Source organism: Erigeron canadensis, chromosome 7, assembly GCF_010389155.1.
Source record: "Erigeron canadensis isolate Cc75 chromosome 7, C_canadensis_v1, whole genome shotgun sequence".
Taxonomy (NCBI): Eukaryota; Viridiplantae; Streptophyta; class Magnoliopsida; order Asterales; family Asteraceae; genus Erigeron; species Erigeron canadensis.
Window position 1 is genome coordinate 12,089,408 of NC_057767.1, and position 26,681 is coordinate 12,116,088.

The 26,681-nt window shown below is 35.5% G+C and overlaps 2 protein-coding genes across 2 annotated transcripts; one reads left to right on the forward strand and one right to left on the reverse strand.

Moving 5' to 3' along the window:
* The first annotated feature begins 902 nt into the window (after positions 1 to 902).
* LOC122607286 (ABC transporter B family member 11-like) lies at positions 903 to 6,206 on the forward strand. Its single transcript, XM_043780226.1, has 12 exons — positions 903 to 1,049; positions 1,170 to 1,224; positions 1,316 to 1,491; positions 1,591 to 1,812; positions 2,132 to 2,370; positions 2,447 to 2,972; positions 3,057 to 3,330; positions 3,408 to 4,243; positions 4,552 to 4,806; positions 4,887 to 5,150; positions 5,294 to 5,587; positions 5,722 to 6,206. The coding sequence occupies exons 1-12, from the start codon at positions 912 to 914 to the stop codon at positions 6,076 to 6,078; spliced, it is 3,636 nt and encodes a 1,211-aa protein (XP_043636161.1). The 5' UTR covers positions 903 to 911; the 3' UTR covers positions 6,079 to 6,206.
* A 6,406-nt stretch (positions 6,207 to 12,612) lies between these two features.
* Positions 12,613 to 16,699, reverse strand: LOC122608378. Its single transcript, XM_043781477.1, has 9 exons — positions 16,495 to 16,699; positions 16,155 to 16,408; positions 15,748 to 15,954; positions 14,297 to 14,759; positions 14,119 to 14,210; positions 13,888 to 14,034; positions 13,688 to 13,802; positions 13,514 to 13,605; positions 12,613 to 13,431 (listed from the first exon to the last, which is right to left on the reverse strand). Exons 1-9 carry the CDS (start codon positions 16,694 to 16,696, stop codon positions 12,994 to 12,996), a joined length of 2,010 nt encoding a protein of 669 aa, XP_043637412.1. The 5' UTR covers positions 16,697 to 16,699; the 3' UTR covers positions 12,613 to 12,993.
* Between the last annotated feature and the right edge of the window lie 9,982 nt (positions 16,700 to 26,681).

The following is a 26,681-nucleotide window of genomic DNA, read 5'->3' on the forward strand; positions in this document are numbered from 1 at the left end:
GGGCATAAACCATGACATAAAAACATGTAAAAACGATAAGCATATTACTTCTTATGTACCAGAACTTGGTCCTAGAGCGTAAACCAATTGGCATTTAAGACACTATATATAACAAGTAACTCAAATCTACACATATATTTTATGTATCTGCAGCTTTTCATCTAATGGTATATTTGTATATGAGGACACTTGAAAATTGAGTTTCCTGTCATTGTTTTGGGGACCAAAGGAGTGGTCCTTAGGATTTTCTTTACACATGCATCCATATTTATCATTTTATTTATATCATATATATAATACATGAATGTATCCATTATTATGGTTTTTTTAATATAGTGTTGAATCATCTGAAAATGAGACAAAACCAAACACGATATTCATAAAAATAGTTAAGTTGATGATCACATCCGTGATATATATAAGTACATAACTAAAGTTAATCAGCTAATTAAACGATATCGTAAGCAGCATATATATATAAGTACATAACTAAAGTTAATCGGTATCTTTTATCTTTCAATTCCAATTTTGTATCACGAGTTTCTGATTTCGGCAACTGATGATTACATGTGTTATGTTTAATGATGATCGGTGAACAGAATAATTCCTTTCTATTTTTAATGACATAGTCCCTTGGTTTTCTCTTGTCGCACTGGCCAGTTGGTGTTTGTAAATAAGAAAGTAATTATAAACCGCATTTAAAGTAGTCTTGCGACTGAGTAATGGATGGAAAGAGTGGTACTCGTATTGAAGAAGTGGACCAAGAAAAAGGCGTTGCATCAACAAGTCGTATACCAATTCAAGAAACAACAGAACCTCCAGATATATCTGAGACGCCCAACGCAAAGAAAGAAGCAAGTGGCGTAGTTCCATATTACAAGCTTTTTTCTTTTGCAGACTCCACTGACCATATGCTTATGGTCATTGGAACAATTACTGCTATTGGAAGTGGAATCGCCATGCCTCTTCAGACATTGATCTTTGGAGAGCTAATAGACGTATTTGGAGGGACTCCTGATAACAAGGCCATTGTTCATCAAGTTTCCAAGGTAGAATATATTCATAATAAACGATAAATGAAATTCTAAAGCATGATGTCATTTTATCTCTTGTCGATTACCAACAATTTCAATACCCCCCCTGTCATTAGTATACATATAATCTTTCAGGTATCTCTAAAATACGTCTACTTGGCTCTGGGGGCTGGTGCTGCAGCATTTCTTCGTAAGCTTTTTTACACTAACTGCCTACTAACTTCATTCTGCTAGTTTAATATGTCTAACCGAGAAGCCATATTTTTCTTTTTACTTTGTAGAGGTAGGTTGCTGGATGGTGAATGGAGAGAGGCAGTCTGCACGAATCAGAAGATTATACTTGAAAACAATATTGAGGCAAGACGTGGGGTATTTTGATCAAGAAACCAAGACTGGAGAAATCGTGGAACGTACGTCTGGTGATACTACAATTATTCATAACGCTATGGGAGAAAAGGTTCTGTTGTGATCATGGAGTAATAGTCGGTTAATCTCCAACACTCTATGTTTCAGAATATGAGTTTAAAACTGATAAATTCGGTTGCATTTTCTGTAGGTTGGAAAATTTATACAGTTGACTTCAACATTCTTTGGAGGGTTTGTGATTGCTTTTTCACAGGGGTGGCTTCTATCCCTTGTGTTATTATCTTCAATTCCTCTTGTCGTGATTTCATCTGCATTTGTTACGGTTATCATGGCAAAGTTAATGTCCAGGGGACAAGCTGCTTATTCTGATGGAGCCACCGTAGTTGAACAGACAATTAGCACTATCCAAACTGTAAGAATTAGTTGAAATGACCTTTCCCTCTTCCTTTTCGTCTTCATTTATACACCCTCCATCCCATTTTAAATATCCTAGTTTGACATTTTGAATCTTTTTCTTTTAACTTTGACCGTAAATATTTGTGTTTGCATTATACAATAGTTGATCAAATTTATATCAATGAAAAGTACATTGAAAACCCAATCCATTCATATACTTAATATCAGATGTTTTATAACAGAAAATAAAAATATTAACGGTCAAAGATAAAAAAAAAGACTCAAAAAGTCAAACTATGACATGACGCAGATTAATGACTAGTTGTTTATGACAGGTTGTTTCATTCACTGGGGAGAAACAAGCTATTGCCAAGTATAGAAAATCTCTTACAAAAGCTTACAGGGCTGGGGTGCAAGAAGGGTTGGTTGCTGGATTTGGTTCGGGTATATTGATGTTCAGTGTATTCTGTTGCTACTCGTTAGCAATATGGTTTGGTGGCAGAATGATTATAGAAAAAGGATATACTGGCGGACAGGTCATAAATATAATGCTCGCCGTCTTATATAGTTCCTTGTAAGTGCATTGGTGCTTCTTGAAATACTCGACATGATCCTTTAAATAGCTAACAAAAAAATGCTTTGATGATCAGTTCGTTAGGGCAGGCTTCACCGTGCTTGAGTGCATTTACCGCTGGAAGAGTTGCAGCCTTTAAACTATTCCAGGTAATACATAGAAAGTCAAAGATAGATCCTTTTGCCACAACTGGTCAGAAACTGGACGACATTCGTGGTGATATTGAACTAAGGGATGTTACTTTTAGCTATCCATCTAGACCGAATGAGATGATATTTGAAGGGTTTTCTCTTGTGGTACCAAGTGGCACAACCACAGCTTTAGTTGGAGAAAGTGGAAGTGGGAAGTCAACCGTAATTAGCCTCATAGAAAGGTTCTATGACCCTCAAGGAGGTGAAGTTCTTATCGATGCCATAAATATCAAAGACTACCAACTGAGATGGCTTAGAGGAAAGATTGCTCTTGTCAGCCAGGAACCCGTTTTGTTCAGTTCCACTATTAAAGATAATATTGCTTACGGAAAAGATGGTGCAACACTTGAAGAAATCGAAGCGGCAGCTAAGATTGCTAATGCTACAAATTTTATAAAGAAATTCCCCCAGGTTCAGTCTCATAATCACATGCTGTGTTTATTGTCGGTATCGATCATATTTTGTCTAATTTCTGCTTTTGTATAACAAACATAGGGACTAGACACTATGGTTGGTTCGCATGGAAGTCATATGTCGGGAGGACAAAAGCAGAGGATCGCAATAGCCAGGGCAATCTTAAAAGACCCAAAGATTTTACTATTGGATGAAGCTACAAGTGCTCTTGATGCAGAGTCAGAGAGGATTGTTCAGGAGGCACTTGATAGAATCATGATTAACCGTACGACCATTATTGTTGCCCACCGATTGAGCACAATAAAAAATTCTGATGTAATCGCCGTTATTCACCATGGCAAGATTGTAGAGAAAGGTTTTCTCTTCAAAAACTCATGTTTCACTAGACAAGTAAAGATGTAAACCTTATACTTTTTAATGTTTCTCAACTAGGTTCACATTTTGAGCTATTAGAAGGCGCATACAGCCAGCTTTTACAATTACAAGAGCTCAACAATTACTCGGAAAGGAAAGGAGGTGATCAGGACAGCCCAGAGATTATTGTGACTTCTGGAAGATATACAAGTGATCACTCCAACTCTATTTTAAGACAAGAATCATCTAATATTAGTAAAAGTACTCGCCTTTCATTTTCCATCAATGGTATTGAGGTACCGAGACATGATAAACAAACAGTAACTTACACGGCTCCAAATGTCTCACTTCTTCGCCTGGTCTATATGAACAAGCCAGAAATCTTAGTATTACTATTAGGTTCTGTAGCAGCTGTAATTAGCGGTATCATCTTACCTATATACGGGTATCTTATTTCAGTTATTGTAAAGACTTTTTTTAAACCAGCTCATGTGCTTCGGAAGGATTCAGAATTTTGGGCCTTGATGCTTTTTATACTTGGTTTGGCATATTTCATTGCAACACCAGTAAGAACGTATTGTTTTGGTGTAGCCGGTTGTAAGCTGATAAGAAGAATTCGACTACAATGCTTTGAAAAAGTGCTTCAGATGGAGATAAGTTGGTTTGACAAAACAGAGAATTCTAGTGGTATGATTGGTGCAAAGCTGTCTGCAGATGCAGCTTCCGTGAGAAGTTTGGTAGGAGATAGTCTTTCGTTACTTGTTCAGAGCACAGCTACCGCGCTGGCAGGTTTAATAATAGCTTTTTTGGGGAACTGGCAGTTGGCTTTTATAGTTTTAGCAATGTTACCACTAATAGGACTTCATGGATATCTTCAAGTGAAATTTGTTAATGGCTTTAGTGGGGATACAAAGGTGAGCTACTTGTTCCATTTTCTTAAAAAAATAATATGAGTGAGAATCTGTTACTGCAGAAACAAGAGGTAACAAAATGGGCTGGTTAGGACGGGTTTCAGTCAAGACAACTCGATCCAATCTGTTTTCACTGAAAATGTCAAGCGTATGTTTTGTTTTGCTCATATGCACGTCTTTGAATATTTCATTTTTCCCAAACAAGCTCGAAATTTTAACAAAACAAATCCCAAATTTGTCCACTTGTCCATTTGCATTTCCAGCGACGACATCTGATGAAAACTAGTATTTTCTTTCAGAAACTATACGAGGAGGCAAGTCAAATTGCAAGTGATGCCATAGGAAGCTTTAGAACAGTTGCTTCATTTTGTGCCGAAGATAAGGTGATGGAGTTATACGAAAAGAAATGTGAAGGGCCTCAAAAAGAAGGAATTAAACAAGGGGTAGTAAGCGCTGCAGGATTTGGGCTGTCGTCGTTTTTGTTATTTGTAGTATATGCAACCAGCTTTTATATTGGAGCACGGTTCGTTGCTGCAGGGAAAACTACATTCCCTAAAGTTTTTCAGGTAAGCGCAGCTTACTCATTATAAGTGCAGCTTACTCTTTTCACTCCTCAGTGATTGTACATCGTTTTCTTTATATCAAGGTATTTTTGGGCTTGAGTTTGGCGGCCATAAGTGTTTCTCAATCAGGTTCCATTTATCCAGACACTGGAAAAGCCAAAACTGCTGTTGCTTCAATTTTTGCTCTTCTTGACCAGAAATCAAAAATAGACCATTCAGACAAGACTGGGACTACTTTAGAAAATGTAAAAGGCGATATCATGTTTAGTCATGTTAGCTTTAGGTATCCATCTAGACCCGAAAATCAAATCTTCAGGGACTTGTGTTTGGACATTGGTTCTGGCCAGGTACCCTCTGCAACATTTTAACTTGTTCGTTTTCTTGGCTCCAAATCTTAATATCATTTCAACAAAGTATAAAACATCTTCTCATCCTAGAAAACTTTATAAAAAAAATTTAAAGCTAATTTCATTCATATATGACTATCAAGACTGTAGCACTTGTTGGTGAAAGTGGAAGTGGGAAATCAACTGTGGTATCTCTCCTGCAAAGGTTCTATGATACCGATTCAGGTGAGATATTGATTGATGGAGTTGAGATCAAAAAGCTAAACGTAAAATGGTTAAGGCAGCAGATGGGTTTAGTGAGCCAAGAGCCTGTCTTGTTTAATGAAACCATCCGTGTTAACATTGCATATGGAAAGGAAGGCAAAGCCACGGAAACAGAAGTCTTAGCTGCTGCAGAATTGGCTAATGCCCACAAGTTCATCAGTGGACTACAAAATGTAAAGCTAACCTTCATTCAGTTTGTTATAATATTCTTAAACTTGGTATTTTTCTATACATAATTTATTGATGCTAAAACTAGTTTTGGTACAATAATAAGGGATCTAAAACTTGTTTATGCGAATTTATTTAGGGGTATGATACAAGTGTAGGAGAAAAAGGAATCCAACTATCTGGAGGGCAAAAACAAAGAGTGGCAATAGCAAGGGCGATCGTAAAGGCTCCAAAGATTTTGCTACTAGACGAAGCAACTAGCGCGCTAGATGCTGAATCTGAGAAAGTCGTACAAGATGCACTTGACCGAGTTATAGTACAAAGAACCACTGTGGTGGTGGCTCACAGGCTATCCACAATCCAGGGAGCAGATGTTATAGCTGTCGTAAAAGACGGTGTCATTGCAGAGAAAGGGAAACACGAGACGCTTGTTACTATCAAAGATGGCATCTATGCTTCTTTAGTTGCATTACATACTAGTGCTTCTGCTTCTTAACATATGATCAACTGTTACCCCAGTTGTCATCCAAACAGCTTTTTTTTTCACTATATCTTTACTACATTACGAGGGCTTAATGGCCCGTGCTACGCACGTTGTATTTTTTATATATTGTTTACATGTATTTTGGTGCCGGTTTTTTAAATAGCTAACGAAAGTTGTTTCATAAAACCATATTATTCAACAACTAATAAATAAAAAAGCATATGTCAAACTTAGCACCGCATACCGCCAAAATAACTACAAAAGGTAGGGTTGTTATCTAGTCGAGTTGAGCCGAGCTAGCTTGGCTCGATAGCTCACGAGCTTTTAGTGTGTTGGCCCGAGCTCGGCTCGAAAAAGGCTCGAGTTTGGCTTGTGTCTATAAATATGACTCGAGCTCGGCTCGAAAAGCTCGAAAATATATATCCATTATAGCAAAATTTATACAAATAGCCCTTGTAGAACTAGAAGTTTACTATTTAAGAATTATATATATAAATATATACATAATATATGGAAAGCTCGAAAAGCTCGATAAGTATTCGGGCCGAGCTATGTAAAACTCGAGCTCGACTCGATAATTATTTCGAGCATGAATTTAGGGCTCGACTCGAGCTCGGTTATAATTTTGGAACAATAAGAGATAGTATAATGACCTTCATAAGCATAAATGATCTATTAACTCAAGCTAATGTACTAAAAGTTCTATAAGCGTATAAACCATGCATAGCCGCAAACAAAACATCCTAGAAACTATAATATACATATGGTCCGAGTCAAAAAAAAAAATTAAGATAAAAACCTTTGCATGACCAAAAAACATGATAACAAAACCAAAATGAATTACTGCAAACATAATCACAAGCATATGAAAACGAAGATCCTTATAGGATGGATGGATAGAAAAAGTAGTGAGCTTTGTGGGCATTACGCGTCTATTAACATAAAGCAACCTTTTAAGTGGTTCTACAAGCTTCAAAAGTTTTTCTATTTTGTTCGTTTGGGTTTGATGGTGGAATTTTTTTTTTCAATTGTGCTCTTACCAGTGGCGGATCCAGAACTCAAAATCACGTGTGTCCAAATTAATTGAAGCGATATGGACATGTTAGACACGTTGGTTAATGGCCGGGTTGGGGCAAGTTAAAACGGGTTCTAAATCAAATTCTCGTTTATAGTTCATAACTTTTTAGGATATACCTAGAAATTTACTATGATAAAAGATTCCAATGTAATAAAAAATAATGATAAGTATGTCTTAAAGCATGTTTATATGTTTATTACTTACGTGTATGATTCCATATTAAATCATAATTCATAAAACTAGGAGTTACATATGTTTCATGAAAATCTAAGAATTGAGTATAAGTAGGATAATTTTGAATATAGTCTAAAAAAAGTTCTTTATTACATTAATAGTGATGATTTTTATGAAAAATAGTAATTTGATTATATGTGTTTAATTCATGTAAATTGCTACAAACTTAAAATGGCCATTATTGTTGATTACGAGTATATAAATTTACATTAAAAAATTTATTATCTTACTAACAAAAAGAATTTGCAAATATATGTATCAATTATCTTATTTACTTATCTTTCTTAAAACATCTAACTTTTACTAAATCATATTAAGTATGCATCACATATTTGGCCCATACAAGTACTAATGCACATTTTGTTTTTTATAACCCCACCTTTTATTTCTAACTCTCCTCTGCTTTTTCCCTGCAAGACCCCATCTTTCTTATTTCTTTTTCCTCTTCTTCACTTCTCTGCAACTCACAATCTAAAAACTCCACCATTTCTCATACACATAATCTCCATTTTCATGATTTACCTAGGTCCACAGCCTTATTTAACATGTGTCCATAATATCGTTTGCTAATGATTACCAAAAGAATTTCTAAGATAACCTAGGTCCATGGTGAATAGATCCACCCTTGGCTCGTACAATCTAAGAATAAGTTTTTTTTAGAAAAGTTGACTTTTATTCACAATAGCCACTAGCCGCCAAGATGGTGGTTAGGCAAGAGCATACAATAGAGTTACATTACAGCAAAACTACTTTACTCGCTTCTATTATCATACCACGAAAAACTAAGAGCTTTCACTTGTTGCAGGATGTTATCTATACAAATCTTGCCATTGACAAACTTCATTTCATTTAGAGCTTTCCACATACCGTGACAAACAAAATGCCTTGTATCACCTGCTGTCGTTTTCCTTGGGATGCTGGTGCACCTTGACAGATCCTTGACCGAAAAAGAAAAATTGGGGAGCTTACACCACTAGGAAAATCTTATACCAAACAGCCATAGCAACTTCACAAAAAAAAAAAAAAACATGTGCTCAACTGTCTTGATCTCCTTGTCATACAGCCCACAGAACAATGAGTTGAACACACAAATCCTTATTTTCAAAGCCATAAGATTCAGGATCCAGTCCAACCCAATGATGATGTTCTATAAACTCATAAATGACCACATAGTTGTATAGTAACACCGGCTGGCCCGTTTTGCTACCTCTAACCTACATATAAATGTAGCCCTAGAATACCCTTCGATCATACAACGATAATCAGTAAGCAAAGCATAGGTAAGGATGACATGGGGGTAACCAAGTAATATATATAGGTGTAAGGAAATATTATAATTTCTACAAGAAACATTGTGATGACAGTATTTTATGATGCACATTATACACATTAACTGGGCCTAAAGTAAAAGGATAGAAGGTTTGAATTACCTATAAACGGCTATTTGTCAAAGTTGACACAAGTTCATTTATTAACTCAGCAGCTTCTATGATGAAACAAGTACATGAAAACAAATATCACATGAACCCTAGTCTGAACAAGCAATAAGAGGCAAAAATTGTTCTATAAACTCATAAATGAACACATAGATTCATTACCAAACTAAGTAAAAAAATGATTACCTTTACAACCAAAATGGGTCTAAAAATTAACTCAAATAGTTCAACATTTATACCCAAGCAGATAAGTGAAAACAGGTAAAAGTGAAAAGAAATACAAATAACTCTTTAATAATATTAGTAATGAAGAAAAACTGGTCTATCAACTCATGTATGAAAAAACACATTTTATAAATTAAGTTAGAACAATAATATATAGTTACATAATACCATAATATAATAATAACTACAGAAGAACAAATCAAAATGAATTAGATTGGGAACGATAACGAGCACAACGCTTGTCTACCAACTCATTTATGATATCATGGATGCTTAGTGCTTACTATGTTATTCTATTTCTATTAACGGCTCAACAAAGTTGGATCTACTGGGGTGCATCTAAATCTTCGTCAATTCAAGCCTAAAGTAAAACATAGAGACCGCACAAGGCTTGGTAACATGAGAGCATGCCAAGATAAGATATAGTCAAACCAAGATAACGAAAAGCAGTAACTGATTCGTCATGTCACATAAGAAGACAAATATCCTTAACAAACAAAACATATAAATAATGAACTTCACAAGGAAAACTGGGGCTACCAACTAAAACCAATTTATTCAATGATTTTACAAAGTCAAATATAATCCATGGTTAGAATACAAACCACATAAACAATGCATCACCATATGGCAAGAGAAATTACAGTGAGAACAAATAATTGCAAGCTGACTGATGGATACGAAAACGCAGATAAGTAGAACATTTTAATGAGCGTCACAAGCAAAAATCTAAAGAAACATATAAATCAACTCAAAGTGCACTATTCAGTGGTTCACAAAGTTTAATATACGGGGGTGCCATATCTATAAAAGGAATCAAACTAGATACAAAAATTGAGCAATCAACCAAGTAAAATTAACATGTGCATGAATTGAAGCAATAATCTTGTTTTTGTTGTACTTGGTAAAAATGACTCTACAGGTTATTGAAAGAGAAACTACAAATTAGAGGTATTAAGGTGTGTTTTTCTGACACAAGGGATTTAACCGACTCCATAAGCAGATAATGATCAGTCAACTTAAAGATTGTTCCACAAAGTGGGGGTCAAAATGAAAACACATATTGTAACCAGATTGATAAATAAACTAAGCTTCACAACCAAAGACGAGTCTATCAACTTAAACTAACCTAGTAAGCGGTTATCCAAACTCACGTACATGGGTTGGGGAACATATATATGTATGTATAATCCTAGTATAAGATCAACCATAAAAGTAATAAGAAACACTCAAATAGAAAAATAGACTAACATAAACAATTATGGCCTGCACACACCAAATCATGAAAGAATATAACATCAAGTAACACAGAAAAAGTAGAATAAATTTAATGAGTTGTAAAGGCCAAAACGAGTCTATAAACTCCAAGAAGCCTCTATTAACCGATTCTACAAACTTTTACACATGGGGTAGCAGTCCCTCATACCACTAAAGTCATGCATGACTTAAAAACATGAGAACAAAGTACTGAAAGAGAAGATAATAAGCATATGAAACACATGCTCGACAAAAACAAGTCTAAGAAGAGACATTATGTTCGCTTTTAACTCAAGGTGTAATGTAATGACTACATGGATGAAATATAATGAAGCTTTTAACAGCTTTGACAAGCAATAACTTAAACTAATATATTCAATGGTTCCGCGAAGTCATATAATCATAAAAATAAAACATTGAAGCTAAGCATCAATAAATAACATGAAAATTTACCAATATGCATTATGATGGGAAAACAAAATTCCAAAAAGTTAATATATATAATGAGAACAAAGAATAAGAATTAAGAAGCAAAAACTAGTCAATCAACACATAAATGAACACCTAGATTACCATAGTCTATCAACTGAAACTTAGTAGATCTACAAGTTATATCTATGAAAATATACCATTATGCATTATGAAGGGAAAACAGAATTCCCACAATAAAAAAAGAAAAAAAGAACAAGCAAAAACTAGTCTATCAACTCATTAATGAACATATAGATTATCATAGTCTATCAACTAAAAATATTCAATAGACCTACAAGTTACATCTATGATGCCCGTAAATGTGTTTGGATATGTAAAAGAAATAATAGTAAGAACAAAGAAAACTGGTCTATCGAAAACACAAAGCATAGTCTATCAACTGAACCTATACAATAGATCTACAAGTTAAAACAAGAATTTGGTCCATCGTAAACACGAATTTTAACAGGACAGATAAAGATTCGATGGAAATCACAACTAATAGGATATATCAAACAAACCTAGTCTAATTAAACGATTCTACAAACTAAAAATTATGTTAGCACATTTATGTGTTCTTATAAACTGAGTTCAAATAAAACACATAACAACCACATAACAAGACTACAAACCAAAATGCATCAAATTGAAACCAACAATAACAAGCAAAAAACTCATCTATCAACTCATTTACGAAAACACAAATACTTACTAAGTTATTCTACTAATGGTCATTTAGCTCAAGCTATGTTATTAACTGCCCAAGAAGTTGGTTATATCAGGTGCATTTCCAGGTTGGTCATACCCAGAACCAAACAGTGAACCAGTTCAAGATTTTTGGACAAATATAGAGCTTAATCCACCGATGTGAATACACTTTCCTTATTAAGCTGACAGGAACTCAAGAATAAGGAAAAAATTCACAGTTTCCAAGCCTTAAAAGTTTCTCTAAACACCTGATTTTATGGTAAATGAGTACATGTTTTCACTCTTCTGATCTAACCTGCCAGACTGTTGGGACTTGTGCATAGATTCATTAGGCAAGACTCATATGTGACCCATATGTCAACCTAACCGTGTATAAGAAGAGTGAAGAGCTATAAGCTATATATAGTTGGAGCTACATCCAACCAGTCCGACGAACGTCGATTTAATGGGCCATACCCACATGTAACATCTATGACTTGCCAACAGTTCTAACAGACAATAAAAGACCAAAAAATATTAATCTAGGCACCAGCAAATAGAACAAACTACCACTCAACCAAATCTACATTATCTTTGAGCTCAATAAAACAAAGTATCTGGCCATCGGGCCAACCCAACCCCATACTTGATACACAAGTGAAAATAGAACCAATAAACCTTAATAGAGACCAAAGTGGCATGAGGAAAATCCGCATGAGCCTAGAACTTTTTTTTGTGTGTGTGTGGAACAGCAGAGTGAGCCTAGAAATTAATACAGGAAAGTAGCAAACCCAAACCCACCAAGCCAAAACCAACTTACTACAGACCTAGGTCGAAACTGAACAGGGCCAATCCATCAAGATAAAAACAATGAGGGCTCAGATCTATATAAAAAAGTGCAACGAGAATAAAACCGCCATGGCTGCAATACAAAAGTTACCCTGCCACGATAAGGTTGAATCTCAAACTTTACGCAATTTTATGTCATCACAGCCCCATATACCATATTTTATAGTTTCGGTAGAAACATAAAGAGTTTATTACACGAATACTTCCCAGCGTCAGAAGCAACACAACTAATGAATTTTTTTTTTTTTTTTGTGTGTGTGTGTGTGGGGGGGGGGGGGGGGGGGGGTATGATGTGGGGGAGTTGGGGGGGTTATGATGGGTGGGAGTTTTCGGAGGGGGGGAGTGGGCGGTTCATGGTGTGTGGACATGTGGAAGTCTGTTTTGACATACCTTTACCATCGTAATTCATGCGTTAAAAACAATGCAGTCAGTGTTTAATGGTCTTTTCGATTTTCACATACCTTTACCCTTGCAACTGCTTACCTATATTTAAAGTTGGCCTCATGTTTAAAAACTGGAGATAACTTGTTGAGTTGTGTGCACTCTTCATAACCTACATACACAAGAACAAAAGTAAGTTTCTAGAAAGTAGCAAGTATCTATTTAATATAAAAAAAAATTATGTACTGAAACATCCCTGGCTGTATAGATTGTATGGCTTTACTTGTAGCTCATGGTCACCGTCTTACTCTAGAATTTCCACTGAGGTTTGAGCTCAGAGGTAGAACTGATTTTGCCACCTTTATAAGATGGTACCTGAGGAACAGTTTTAACGTTCTTCTGTTTGGATTCAGACTGAAGAGACCTCCCATCAACAAAACCTTTAAGCGTACTGACAACCTTTATATCACTTTTTCTGCTTGGGTCAATGTTTCCTTCTTTCTTTCTGGATACCGACTGAAGAAACCTCTCATCAACCAAATCTTTACGCGTACTCACAACCTTCATCAAATTCTTCCTGCTTGGATCGATGTTTCCTGGTTTTGTTTTGGATACTGACTGAAAAGACCTCTCATCAACACGACCTTTACGCGTACTCACAACGTTTATATGATTTTTCCTGCTTGAGTTGATGATCCCTGGCTTCTTTTTACTCTCTGCAACAGAACTTAATAGTTTCTCTGATCCCTGTAATTATTGACATTGGTCTAGCTTAGCAATATCACATGGTACACATACACACACATTGATATAAAAATATTGAGCTGACCTGGAGTTTCTCAGACCCAATCGACCTGCTATATTTCTGAATGAGAGTTGGTCGTTCAAACCCTGATCGAACAACAGGTATATGTCCTTGAGCTGCATATACACAAAATAATACATATAAATATCAACACTTTTGCAATCATATTATCCTCTACTGTCCAATTCAGTGACCTACCTGGGACAACACCAGTAATGGTTCTTTGGGTACCCACTACTTGTTTATGCTGTTTCCGCACCAATCCAGTTATGGTTCTACGCTCCATAACAGAATTTAACTGTTTTTTCTGTCCCTGTAACCATACAAAAAAATCTAGCTTAAAAACAACACAATGAACATACAATAATTCTATGAATGGAAATATTGAAAAAAATTACCTTGCTTTTCTGAGACTCAATCGGCTTGCCACCCTTAGGAACAATCCTATGAATGTTCACAGCATTTATTTCCTGTTTCCTAGTCAAGTCAACTTTGTGCGATTTCCTTGTACGCTCCTTGACAGAAGTTAATCGCTTATCTTTACCCTGTATACATACACATGAAGTATAGCTTAGAGACAACAAACTGTATATGTAACGAATAACTTCAAACGAAGTTACAAAACTGACCTGTCGATTCTCACATCCAACCAACTTCCCATCCTGAGTAAGAGTAGGTTGGAGAAACCCTGATTGAACAATAAATGATGTATCACCTCGAGCTGTAAATATGCAAAAGAAAACATTACAAGAGTTGTAAAACTGTACATATAAAATTGTCATGTATTGTACTATTAAATAAACCTACCTGGGGCAATATACGGAGACGCTCTATGAATACCCACAACCTTTTTATCTTGTTTACACCTCAAACCAATATTTGTTGAATTCTCACTACCAATAGGCCCCGACTTGCTATTGCTCTCAAAAACGAGACTGGATTGTTCATTCTGAAATAGAGGGTTCATACACACCATATAATTTTGCCCCTTGCTGAAAAAAGATTTTTCACTTTCTTTCTCAAAAACGATATTTGATCGTTTACTCTCAAATAGCGAAATCATCTGATGTACGTGCCCCTTGCTCAAAATCGAAATTTGACTTCCTTTCTCGACAACATCTGTACTCTCAAAATTGTTAGCAGCTCCATGACAACCGGATGCTGTTGTGGTCATTTCCTCAAGCTCGTTAGTATCTTCATTTCGAATTGGTTTCATGATCATCCCATCTAGCACACAAAGAATTGTGCTAGAAAGCGTAGAACAAACATCCTGAAAGATACGCAAAGTGAGATATAACGTATGGAAATAGAACTTTTTGTACAAATAATATATATATATATATATTTATTTCAAGGGTTATGGTGTTTTTAATACTTTTGTAAAAAAAATCTGTAAAAGTGGTATAACTATTGAAGACACCAGCCTATGCCATATCACCAAGATCGGCTTTACGATCACCTGCCCCAATTACCACACAACCTCACGCTGCAAGTGCATTTCATCACCCAACCACACACTGCCATCGAATGGTCTCCATCATGCAACTATGACAAGTTAATCACACGAAGTTATATCTACTTTTACTCTCTGCTAAAAAATGAAATATCACATATATGTGTTACAAAAAGGCTGTCATCAACCACCAACGGTAAAGAGAAAAAGAAAAACAACAAAACTAGAAACAAAGTTTAATCATTTATCCTTTAACACACTATCTTCTTCTCTGACCTCTCCTTCAAACAAACTAAACTTCACTTACCACCATCGCTTACCACCAAAACCTATAAAAACCCATGCACTGTGAATACAAACCCTAACAACCATACATACAAAACACCAATACTACCTGGTTGTAAACTATCAAAAATTAATAAACCCTTGCTGTGTGAAAAAAAAAAAAACGATATCTGAAAGAAAAAAAACACACAAAGAAAAAGTGAAGATCGGTGTTCCGGTTGCCAGCTGTAAACGGAAAAAGGTAACACCAGTGTACAATTCAAACAGACTGCTCCTTATGTTCGACACCTCTCGCAGATAAAAAGTGAAGCCACCTAATGCAAAACCACTGACGGTAAAGCTGATCTTAGGTGATATGGCAGAGGCCGATGTTGCCAACACCGGTTATAACATTATTACAAAATTTTATCGCAAAAATTGTAGATACACCATAACATTTCAGATATATACTCTCTATGATGTATATATATAAGCAAAAGGAGTAAAAGTTGTCATGTATTGTACTATTAAATAAACCTACCTGGTATCTGTACCCCTTGCTCAAAACCGAAATTTGACTTCCTTTCTCGACAATATCTTTACTCTCAAGATTGTTAGCAGCTCCATGACAACCGGCTGCTGTTGTGGTCATTTCCTCAAGCTCATTAGTATCTTCATTTCGAATTGGTTTCATGATCATCCCATCAAGCACGTAGAAAGTTGTGCTAGCAAGCGTAGAACAAAGATCCTGAAATATACACATTGTGAGATATGACGTATGAAAATAGAACTTTTTGTAAAGATAATATATATATATATATTTCAAAGTTTATGGTGCATTTAACACTTTTGTTAACAAAATCTGTAAAAGTGGTATAACTATTGAAGGCACCAGCCTATATTCTGTCTATAGTGTGTATATATAAGCAAAGGAGTAAAAAATCATACATGCTGTCGAAGATGATGATAGGAAGAATCATCATCAGACGACGACGATGATGATGATGATGATGATGATGATGATGATGATGATGATGATGAACCGGAAAAGAACTTTGAGCTGGCATGTAGTTTCTTGAACACAACTGACTTGCTAACCTCCTGAATGAGAGTTATCTGTTCACACCCAATCAACTTTCTATCCCGAGTAAGAGTAGGGCAGAGAAACCCAGACTGAACGCCAACTGATGCATCGCCTCGAGCTGTAAACATGCAAAACAAAGCATTGTAGGAATTTTAAGACTGTAAAAATGATTTTGTCATGTATTGTACAATTAGATAAACCTACCTGAGGCAATACATGGAGACGGTCTATGAGTACCCGCGACCTTTTTATCAAAGAAAGGCGATAAGAGCATTCTTTTGCCTTGATCAACAGCTATACGACTACTCTTCTTAACAATGGGAATCCTACCCATCAATCCAACAAACACACATACAAGAGTTCCAACAAACTGACTACCACAATCCTCAGAAATGACACCTACCATTCCAAAAACCTAAAGAATTGACAAGGAACGTCGTCAAAATATATATACATATATAGAACAAATGTCCTCAGAATGTACAAACTTGAACATTGATTTTGTTTCAAAAATTTTTTTATTATGTTCGAGTTTTAACTTTTTAACAATAATCACTTAAAGATTTTGAGTAAGAAAATCATGGGCTATATTTTTCTTTAAAATTAACCTGTTGACTCGAAATACATACATATCCTATATATATATGTATATATATATGTATATAGAGAAGGGAAAAAAATCATCTTTTAACATCCACATAACTGTAATTATATCCCTGCAAATCGGGTAATCAAAATCTTTAAAAAGAATCATCTTTTAACATCTAAATAATTGTATTTATTTATATATTATATATATATATATAAAAAGAGAAGGAAAAAAAGAAACATGATTAATATAGATTATCAACACAAATATATAATAAAAAGAATAAAGAATTATACAAAAAGAATAAAGAATCATACATGTTCTTCAAAAGATGAATAATCAGACGACGACGACGATGATGATGGAGATGATGATGCAGATGATGATGATGATGATGATGATAATCCAGCAAAGAATTTCTTAATAGCATCCATAATGAAAAGAAATACAGTACAATCTATGTAATACAAATACAATAATAAAGAATATTATTGTAATATCAACAAACTGAATCAAAGAAAAAATATTTTTGTGAGCAATGATTTTGATCGATGTAATTATGATTTAATTGTGAGAAAAAGATAAAACCATTTTCCAATATATACCTTTCTCAATTGATGGCAGCGGCGTTCGCGGGGTTTAATCGGGTCGGGTTATAACCATTCAGCCCATTGTCCCATATGAATGTTAATCGCGTCGTGTTATTTTTATTTCTTAATTCTTTGTTATTAACTATGGATAAGTATTATTATTTTACTCTATTTATATAAAAATTAAAAGTATTATTCAACACATGTCTATTTATTTTATTTTATTATTTTTGATTATGACCCGACACATCACACTCTATATCATTGCTTGAATTTAAACACGTTACGTCCCGTTTTGGCTTTTTTTAGGGTTTTTTTTTTGGATTTTTGCACATTTTTTAGTGTAAAAGTGTTCCATACCCGACACGTGATAGGTCGTACCACTTATCATTATACAAATTCTTTTATAAATAAAAGACAAACATTATTGAATGAATTTTGATGCAAGTTGATAGATAAGCACGTCTTAGGTTCCGTTTGTTTTTGATTAATACATCTGCAAAGCATCTTATGTCAGCGGGCGCGCAGACGTTAGGGCTGAAGACGGTTTGTTTTTTAAAAGAAATAAGATCTTAAAAGTGCTTTTATAACCTTAAAAAAAAGCATTAGTCCACCTTCTTGAAATTCTATAAAACACACACCTTCTTAAATTCTTCCCATTCTTGAGGCGTTAATGGTAAACGTGGACAAAATTTGGCATGGATTTGACTCAAAAGCAAATTAGAAATGCTTTTGATACCATGAAATCAAAATATGTAGGATGGTGCTATTTAAAAAGGTGTGTGTTTTATAGAATTTTAATATCATGTCATATATTGATAATAGTAATGATAATAGAAAGATATTTATTGAAGTCCTATTAATTTGGCACAGGGTCACCTAAGGGCAATGTCATTGAGAACACGACCATTGCCTCATCTTGACCTTTTCATAGCCGTGTTTGAAGGGCTTAGTGCTAATGGTGGTAATCAATGGACATCTACCCAAACATCCAGGGTTTCATCATCCTCACATGTCCAAACACTTCAAATAGAAGATGGTAGCTATCATAATCTGGAAGATGATGATGAAGATGGAGACTCTCATGAACAAACTGCTCAAAATGGTGATGAACTTCCAACCAATAATGAGGGGCCTAGTGTTAGGCCCAAGAAAAAAGCTAAAACCTCTAATACCTCCAATGACAATGAAGTTAGGCCCAAGAAAAAGTCTAAAAGCTCTAAAACCTCCTAAGCATATGGTGTAAGCATGGAAGGACCATCAACCGAAGAATGTTATGAGAAGTTAAAATTAGTTGGGTTAGATCTTATAGACCCCTTGTTTTTGGCAGCATTTAACATTTTTGGTCAGTCCACACAAATGAGATAAGCATGGATGACATTGTCGTTGGACCCCGAGGTGTTGAAAGGGTGGATTAAGATGACAGGGACCACATTGGGGATGTTCAAGTAGGGAGGGATATAGGTATTTGTATTATGTGTTTGGTGTGATTCGTGTTATGTGATTCGTATTTTGAACCATTATGTGTTTTGTGTTTTAAACAATTATGTAATTTAAACCATTATGTGTTTTGTATTAGTTGAACCCTTATATATTAGTTTGAAGTTTGAACCATTATGTGATTAGTAAAGTAGCTCTGGTTTGAGCAGTTTTTCTGGACAGCAAATGGACTGTTTTTTGAGTTGTTTTTAGGTTCTTTTCGACAGCAAAGATGCCGTATTCTGAGCAGTTTTTCTGGACAGCGAATGGGCTGTTTTCTGAGTTGTTTTTAGGTTATTTTGGACAGTAAAGATGCTGTTTTCTGTGCAGTTTTTCTGGACAGCGAATGGACTGTTTTCTGAGCTGTTTTTAGGTTATTTTGGACAGCAAAGATGTTGTTTTCTGTGTAGTTTTTCTGGACAGCGAATGGGTTGTTTTCTGAGCTGTTTTTAGGTTATTTTGGACAGCAAAGATGCTATTTTCTGTGCAGTTTTTCTGGACAGCGAATAGGCTTTTTTCGAGATGTTTTTAGGTTGTTTTGGACAGCAAAGATGCTGTAATCTGAGCAGATTATTTAGCAGCAAAACAACTGATTTTTTGTGCAGTTTTTGGGTCGTTTCAGACATCAAAAATGTTGTTTTTTGAGTTGTTTATTTAGCAGCAAAAAGGCTAGTTTTTGACGGCTTTCTTGCATGTTTTCAACAAGTTTATCATGGATTATAATCAAAAGTTGTTGCTCCTCATCATGATGTTCTTATATCTCCGATACTTTTGGCCGAGACATCGTAAAAGAAAAAGAGATGATACTTCGGTTATGTCCGGACACCATTTTACTTTAGAGTTGCTGCAAGGGAATGATACACAATACATTGAACTCCTACGTATGTCACGTGATTCCTTTGTTCGACTTTGCACACAGTTTAGAGCAAAAGGTTGGTTAAAAGATAGTAAACATATATCCCTCGAAGAAAAAATGGCTATGTTTTTTATGATGCTTGGTCACAATCAACGTTTTTCGGTCGTTAAGCGTAGATTTCAACATTCGAAACAAACAATTCATAAATATTTTCATGAAGTATTGTCAAGAATGATGGAGTTTGCTAAAGAGGTTATAGTACCAACATCTTTTAATCCTAATCCAAATATTCCAGGGAATCACAAGAGATTACGACGAGTTTTTAAGTTACATTATACAAATACTTTTGTGATTTCTTTCTACGTAAATTATTAACTATTAAGTTTGTTGGAATATGATTACGTAAAATGAACGTATGTCCGAAAAGTATTTAAGCCTACGGGGTCACACCTCAACGTGAATGTAACTATAAATTAATTAATAAATTAAATTTAATTTATTGATTAATTTGATCACGAAAAACTAACGGAGGTTCGTTAAAAGAGTTAAAAGTTAACGGTACTTAATTAACGGACTTAACGGATAAGAGTTGGAATTGGGAAACAATTAGGAAACCCCTCTAGAATGTTCTAAGGGGGGTGGGGGGCGGTCGACTAGGGCTTCAAAACCCTCAAAGACTTGGTCATTAAGTTTCCTAATCCTATAAATACAAACCTATGTTTATTTGTTTTACATACAATTAAAATCCAAAGGGTTTTTCTCTCCTCTCTTTTCCTCTCTCTCTCTCGGTCGAAACTCAAACCCACAAGGGTTTTGATTTTCGGTTTACATAGCTAGGAAAAAGGGTTTTCGGGTTAGCTAGGTTTTCGGGTTTAAACAAAGGGTTGTTCGTGATCAAGTACTAGCATACATACGTTCCACCGTTGAGTGTGCAATCGTAGAGAGGTTAAGTTAAACCTTGTTCTTGTCTTCAATCTCTCCACAATAAGGTACAAATTTTATTCCTTGGTTAATTAGTTAAACTACATAGATCTTGTCTTCCGTTGCGTGCTTTGTAATTTGTTGTGATAATTAGTTATAAAACCCAACAGTGGTATCACGAGCCTACTATGTATGTTTTTTGATTACCAAAAGATCAAAACTTGAAGGGGGGTTAGGGTTCTTGATCCTCAAATTTTCGAATTTATATATATATATATAGTTAAATTGTTTTTGTAATTTAATTACATTATTTAATTAGAATAAGGTTTTATTTAATATATATGGTTCGAAAATCTTTTTCCAGAAAATAAAAAAAAAAAAAAGTTTTTTTTAGGGTTCCTAATCCAAGTTTTGATTTAATTACATGTTTATGTGATAAATCGTATGTAATTATGTGTTGTACCTTTACTTTTAATTGTTAAAAAGAAGTAAAAATCATGAATTTTTCATGCAAATCATTCATGATTCTTACTTAAATATATTGATATGAAATCTTGATCATTAGGGTTAATTATGCTAGATAATTGTAAAATTAATTGTGTGACAATGTGAATTTTTCGTATAAAATTTCTGTTTTGCGACAGTTTACTAAAAACTTCATATCTTTTAATCCATAATGAGATAGAAGCTGTTCTTTGAACTGTAGATTCTCAACACATAGTTCTAAAACTTTGTAGTTCTGGTCGAAATTTGAATCGGACCAGAAACAGGTCTAAACAGGTCGTGAAGCTACTGGAAATTCCAGAAAGCTAACTATGTGATTATATGATAATTGTTTGTGTTGTACATGTTTAAGGCTTACGCAATCAAGACAACTTGATGTATGTGGTACTCTTCTTTGAAGGGGGAGACGGATTAGACATTAATAAACCATAGTGACATGTTTAGGTGGCCTACCATAACTCGTTGCATGCTTAAATAGTTATAGTTTATAATTTTGCATATTTATTGAGATATAAATTGTGATGTAAAATTGTTTTGAGAAAAGATAAGCATGACTAAGCAATATCGAAATAAGAGATTTTTTAATAAAATTGGAGTCCTACAACCTTGAAATACACCGGCTCACCCATTTGAACAAACTCTAAGAAAAGTATAAGCCGGAGTGCGTTAGCCTTCTAAAAGGGCGGGTTTTTAAATCGCGTTTATCGCATACCTTTGCCCTTGCGCTTCTTTGTGCGTTCAAATGGAGCTACCGAGCTCTCTCGTGTTGCTAAGACTATACAAATGATTTTATTAAATATTATGTTTAGAAGATATGCATGAATCTCCTAAACATAACTTTTGATCACATATCAAATTGTATGACCCAATAAACTTAAGTCATTGCCATCCAATTTGTCAAGGACACATGGGGTCGTTATTTTACTCACTGGTACACAGTGGTGAAATGACGATTGCATGGCAAAACCCATTCACTGGTACACAGTGGTGGTCAATTTTGCACGTTCTTAGTTGGACGACTTAAAGCGAGTTAAGCGGTGAGACCTTGACCCGTGGCAAAAGATGGGACAAAACATGACTACAAAAGATCGCTTGATGAATCGAGCGTCTTACGTAGGTCCCATACTATCTAGGAATTGCACTTGTAATGCAATTACTGGTCGTCACTTACCTTTTTAGTGCAATCATTTCTAGCAGATCAACTGATGAAATGGTTGCATGTCAATTGGATCCTAGCCTTGATGAGATTAATTGTTTATTCCATAAACATTTGGGTAATTAATTTCTCAAGGATTGATTATCGAAAATACTGATTTTTGAACTTAATCTGTTTTGTAGATGGCGATGAATCCCTCCACAAACACCAATACTTTTCGGCAAAAGATTGAAAGGAAAAGTCTTTTTGGACAAAATTCAAATGATCTCATTCATAGACCGAGAAAGGTTCTAAATAACTATGAAGTTCTTGATGAGGAGAGATCAGTTGTTCTTGGAATTGGTGCTGCAACTAATGAGTTGAGTGCAACCGATACCGCGGATGTAGGGCAATATTTGTATGATTTGCATAAAGCAATTCTTAGCCTACAACACAAACAAGGAACACCAGTTGGACCTCATATACTGAAATTGAAAATGTATTTTGAGGAATTGGAAAAGCTGGATTATGCTTATGCTCCTCCATTTATGATTGGAATAATCCTCAAGTCGCTTTCAAAAGACTTTGAGAATTTTGTGAGCAATTATCGTTTACATGGGACGGGTAATACCGTTACTGAACTCCATGCTATGATAATTGAGTATGAAAAACAGCTTCCAAAGAAATTTCCAACACCCCAAGTTCTTGCAAGAAAAGGGGGAAAAGTCCAGAAAAGAAAACAATCAATCGCCAAGGGCAATGAAATGCCTTTAACGAAAAGGGGTACAACGGCTAAAGACCAGAGCTGTCATCATTGTAATGAAGTCGGACACTGGAAGAGGAATTGTCCTAAGTATCATGCCGAGTTGAACTCGAAGAAGAAGAATACTAGCGGCACTAGTACTTCAGGTATCTTCACAATTGAATTATTTTCCTTAACTAAGCATAAATCGTGGGTTTATGACACTGGTTGTGGAACTCACATCTGTAATGAATTACAGGGGCTTAGGAAGAGGAGGAAACTGAAGCCTGGAGCTTTGCAGTTGATAGTGGGAAATGGTCTACCAGCAGCTATTGAAGCAATTGGAGAATTTCATTTAGTTCTTCCTTCCGGTTTAATTATTGTTCTAGACAATTGTCATTATGCACCTTCTATTACTAGAGGTGTTATTTCAGTTTCTTTGTTGAAAGACAACGAATTCATTAATGTTTTTAATGATATTGGTATTTCAGTTTCTAAAAATAATGTTCATTATTTTGATGCTTTTGCTTTTAATGGTATTTATGAAATTGATATGCGTGATTGTGTTTCAAATAATTCAATGTATAATGTTAGCAAAAGAGCCAAGACTGACTTGGACTCTACCTATCTTTGGCACTGTCGTCTTGCACACATTGGCAAAAAACGCATTGAAAGACTTCAACGTGAAGGGATCTTAAAATTGAATGATGAATCATTTGATAAATGCGAGTCATGTGTTTCCGGCAAGATGACACGAAAACCCTTTAAGCATACGCCAGAAAGGGCTAAAGATCTTCTTGGACTCATTCATATCGATGTTTGTGGCCCATTTAGACATGTGTCAAGAAAAGGAGCTAGCTACTTCATTACTTTTACGGATGATTTCAGTCATTATGGTTATGTTTACTTGCTTAAACATAAACATGAAGTCTTTGAAACATTGAAAGAGTTTAAGAATGAAGTTGAAAATCAACTCGGTAAATCCATCAAGATTCTTCATTCGGATCGAGGTGGTGAATACTTAAGCCAAGAGTTTAAGGATTATCTTAAAGCATGTGGCATTGTCCAACAGCTTACTCCTCCATACACTCCTCAACATAATGGAGTGTCTGAAAGGAGAAATCGAACCTTGCTAGAAATGGTAAGATCAATGATGACCCGTACAACTCTCCCATTTTCGTTTTGGGATTATGCTCTAGAGACTGTTGTACGCATTCTCAATATGGTTCCAACCAAGAAGGTTGACAAGACACCGTACGATTTATGGCATGGTGATGTCCCTAATTTGTCTTACTTAAGAGTCTGGGGATGTGAGGCACTTGTGAAGCGTGATAAGCCTGAAAAACTTGAACCCAGAACTACTAAGTGCATCTTTTTCGGATACCCTAAGGAAACGATGGGTTACGACTTCTATGATCCCGCCAAAAACACTGTTCGTGCTGCTCGTTATGCTGAGTTCTTTGAAAAGAAGTTAGTTCAAGAGAACAGTGGGAGGATTGTAGAACTTGATGAGATTCAAGAGAAAGATGTGTCACCTTCTGAAGATACTAGCAATCATCAACTTGGGGGGGGGGGAATGTTCAAAGTGATGAACCTCAAGTCGATGATAATGAAGCGATCCCACTTCGTAGGTCCGAAAGGACAAGACGTCCTACCGAAAGACTATGTCTGATGGTAGAAGAAGACGTTGTTGGAGATCTCGATGAGCCTCCGAATTTCAAAGCTGCATTATCAGATCCGGAATCTGACAAATGGCTTGAAGCTACGAAGGTGGAAATGAAATCCATGAAAGACAATCAAGTCTAGAGCTTGGTTGATCTTCCACAAAATGCTCAGACTGTTGGGTGTAAGTGGATCTTCAAGAAGAAGACGGACATGGATGGAAATGTACACACTTATAAAGCTCGTCTCGTAGCGAAAGGTTATACTCAACGTTTCGGCGTTGATTATGAAGAAACCTTTTCTCCAGTCGCGGACATTAGAGCTACTAGGATTCTCTTAGCCATAGCTGCGTACTATGACTTTGAGATATGGCAAATGGATGTTAAGACTGCCTTCTTAAATGGTTACTTGGATGAAGAAGTCTATATGGATCAACCGGAAGGTTTTATTGATCCAAAACATCCCAACAAAGTATGCAAGCTTCAAAGATCCATTGATGGACTAAAGCAAGCATCAAGAAGTTGGAATAAACGGTTTGATGAAGAAATCAAAAAGTTTGGTTTCGTTCAAAATCCCGAGGAGCCATGTGTATATCGCAAAGCTAGTGGGAGTAATGTTACTTTCCTTGTCTTGTATGTCGATCACATATTAATCATAGGAAAACATGTTCCAATGTTGCAAGATGTTAAATCCCATCTTGGAAAGTGTTTTGCCATGAAAGATTTAGGAGAAGCGACATTCATTCTTGGAATCAAAATCTATCGAGATAGATCAAGGCGATTAATTGGACTAAGTCAGAGTGCTTATATTGATAAGATCTTGAAGCGATTCAAGATGGAGAACTCTAAGCGTGGGTCTATACCTATTCAAGAAAAACTTAGTTTATCTGTCAAACAAGGTGCTTCTACGCCTAGTGAGGTAGAGCGTATGAGTAGAATTCCTTATGCTTCGGCCGTAGGATCTATTATGTATGCGGTTAGATGCACTAGACCCGATGTGGCGTTCGCGCAAAACATCGTAAGCCGATATCAACAGAATCCCGGTGAAAGCCATTGGATTGCTGTTAAAAATATTCTGAAGTACCTACGAGCTACTAAAGATATATTCTTGGTGTATGGAGGAAATCCAGACTTAGAGCTCAAAGTGACCGGATACTGTGATGCTGGATTTCAAACTGATAAAGATGACACGAAGTCTCAATCAGGATTCGTCTTCGTTTTAAACGGAGGAGCTGTGGAATGGAAAAGCAAGAAGCAAACCACAGTCGCCATGTCTGCAGCAGAGTCTGAGTACATTGCCGCCTCAGAAGCCGCAATGGAAGCAGTCTGGATAAGGAAGTTCATTAGCGGGCTCGACGTGATCCCCTCAAATGAATTACCCACTGATTTGTACTGTGATAATTCCGGTGCATTAATCATTGCCAACGAACCCGGAGTTCAGAAAGGTGCCAGACATTATGCTAGACGATATCACTATGTTCGAGAGCAGATCGAACTAGGAGAGATCAATTTACTCAAAGTTCACACAGATTTTAACTTAGCTGATCCTTTCACGAAAGCTTTGTCTAGGCCCAAGCTTGAAAGGCATGCCGATGGCATAGGACTTAAATTAGCTAGTTATTTCATGTAAATCTGTTGTTTCAGTGTTTGGATAAAGGAAGTTAAACAATTTATATTTTCTATAATGAAATAAAGTACTTGATATGTTTGATTTCATTCAATATTAAATTGTGTCCTATATTTGCATGTTTAATCCTTGAATATTTCATTTAATATCTTATATATTATTGAATATTCTAAATTGTCCATTGTCGATTAATTATATGGGAATATAATTAAACGAAGACAAATGTGAGTGATTGGTTATATTCTTAGAATATGTAATGGATGGATCCCACCAAACTCACATGATAT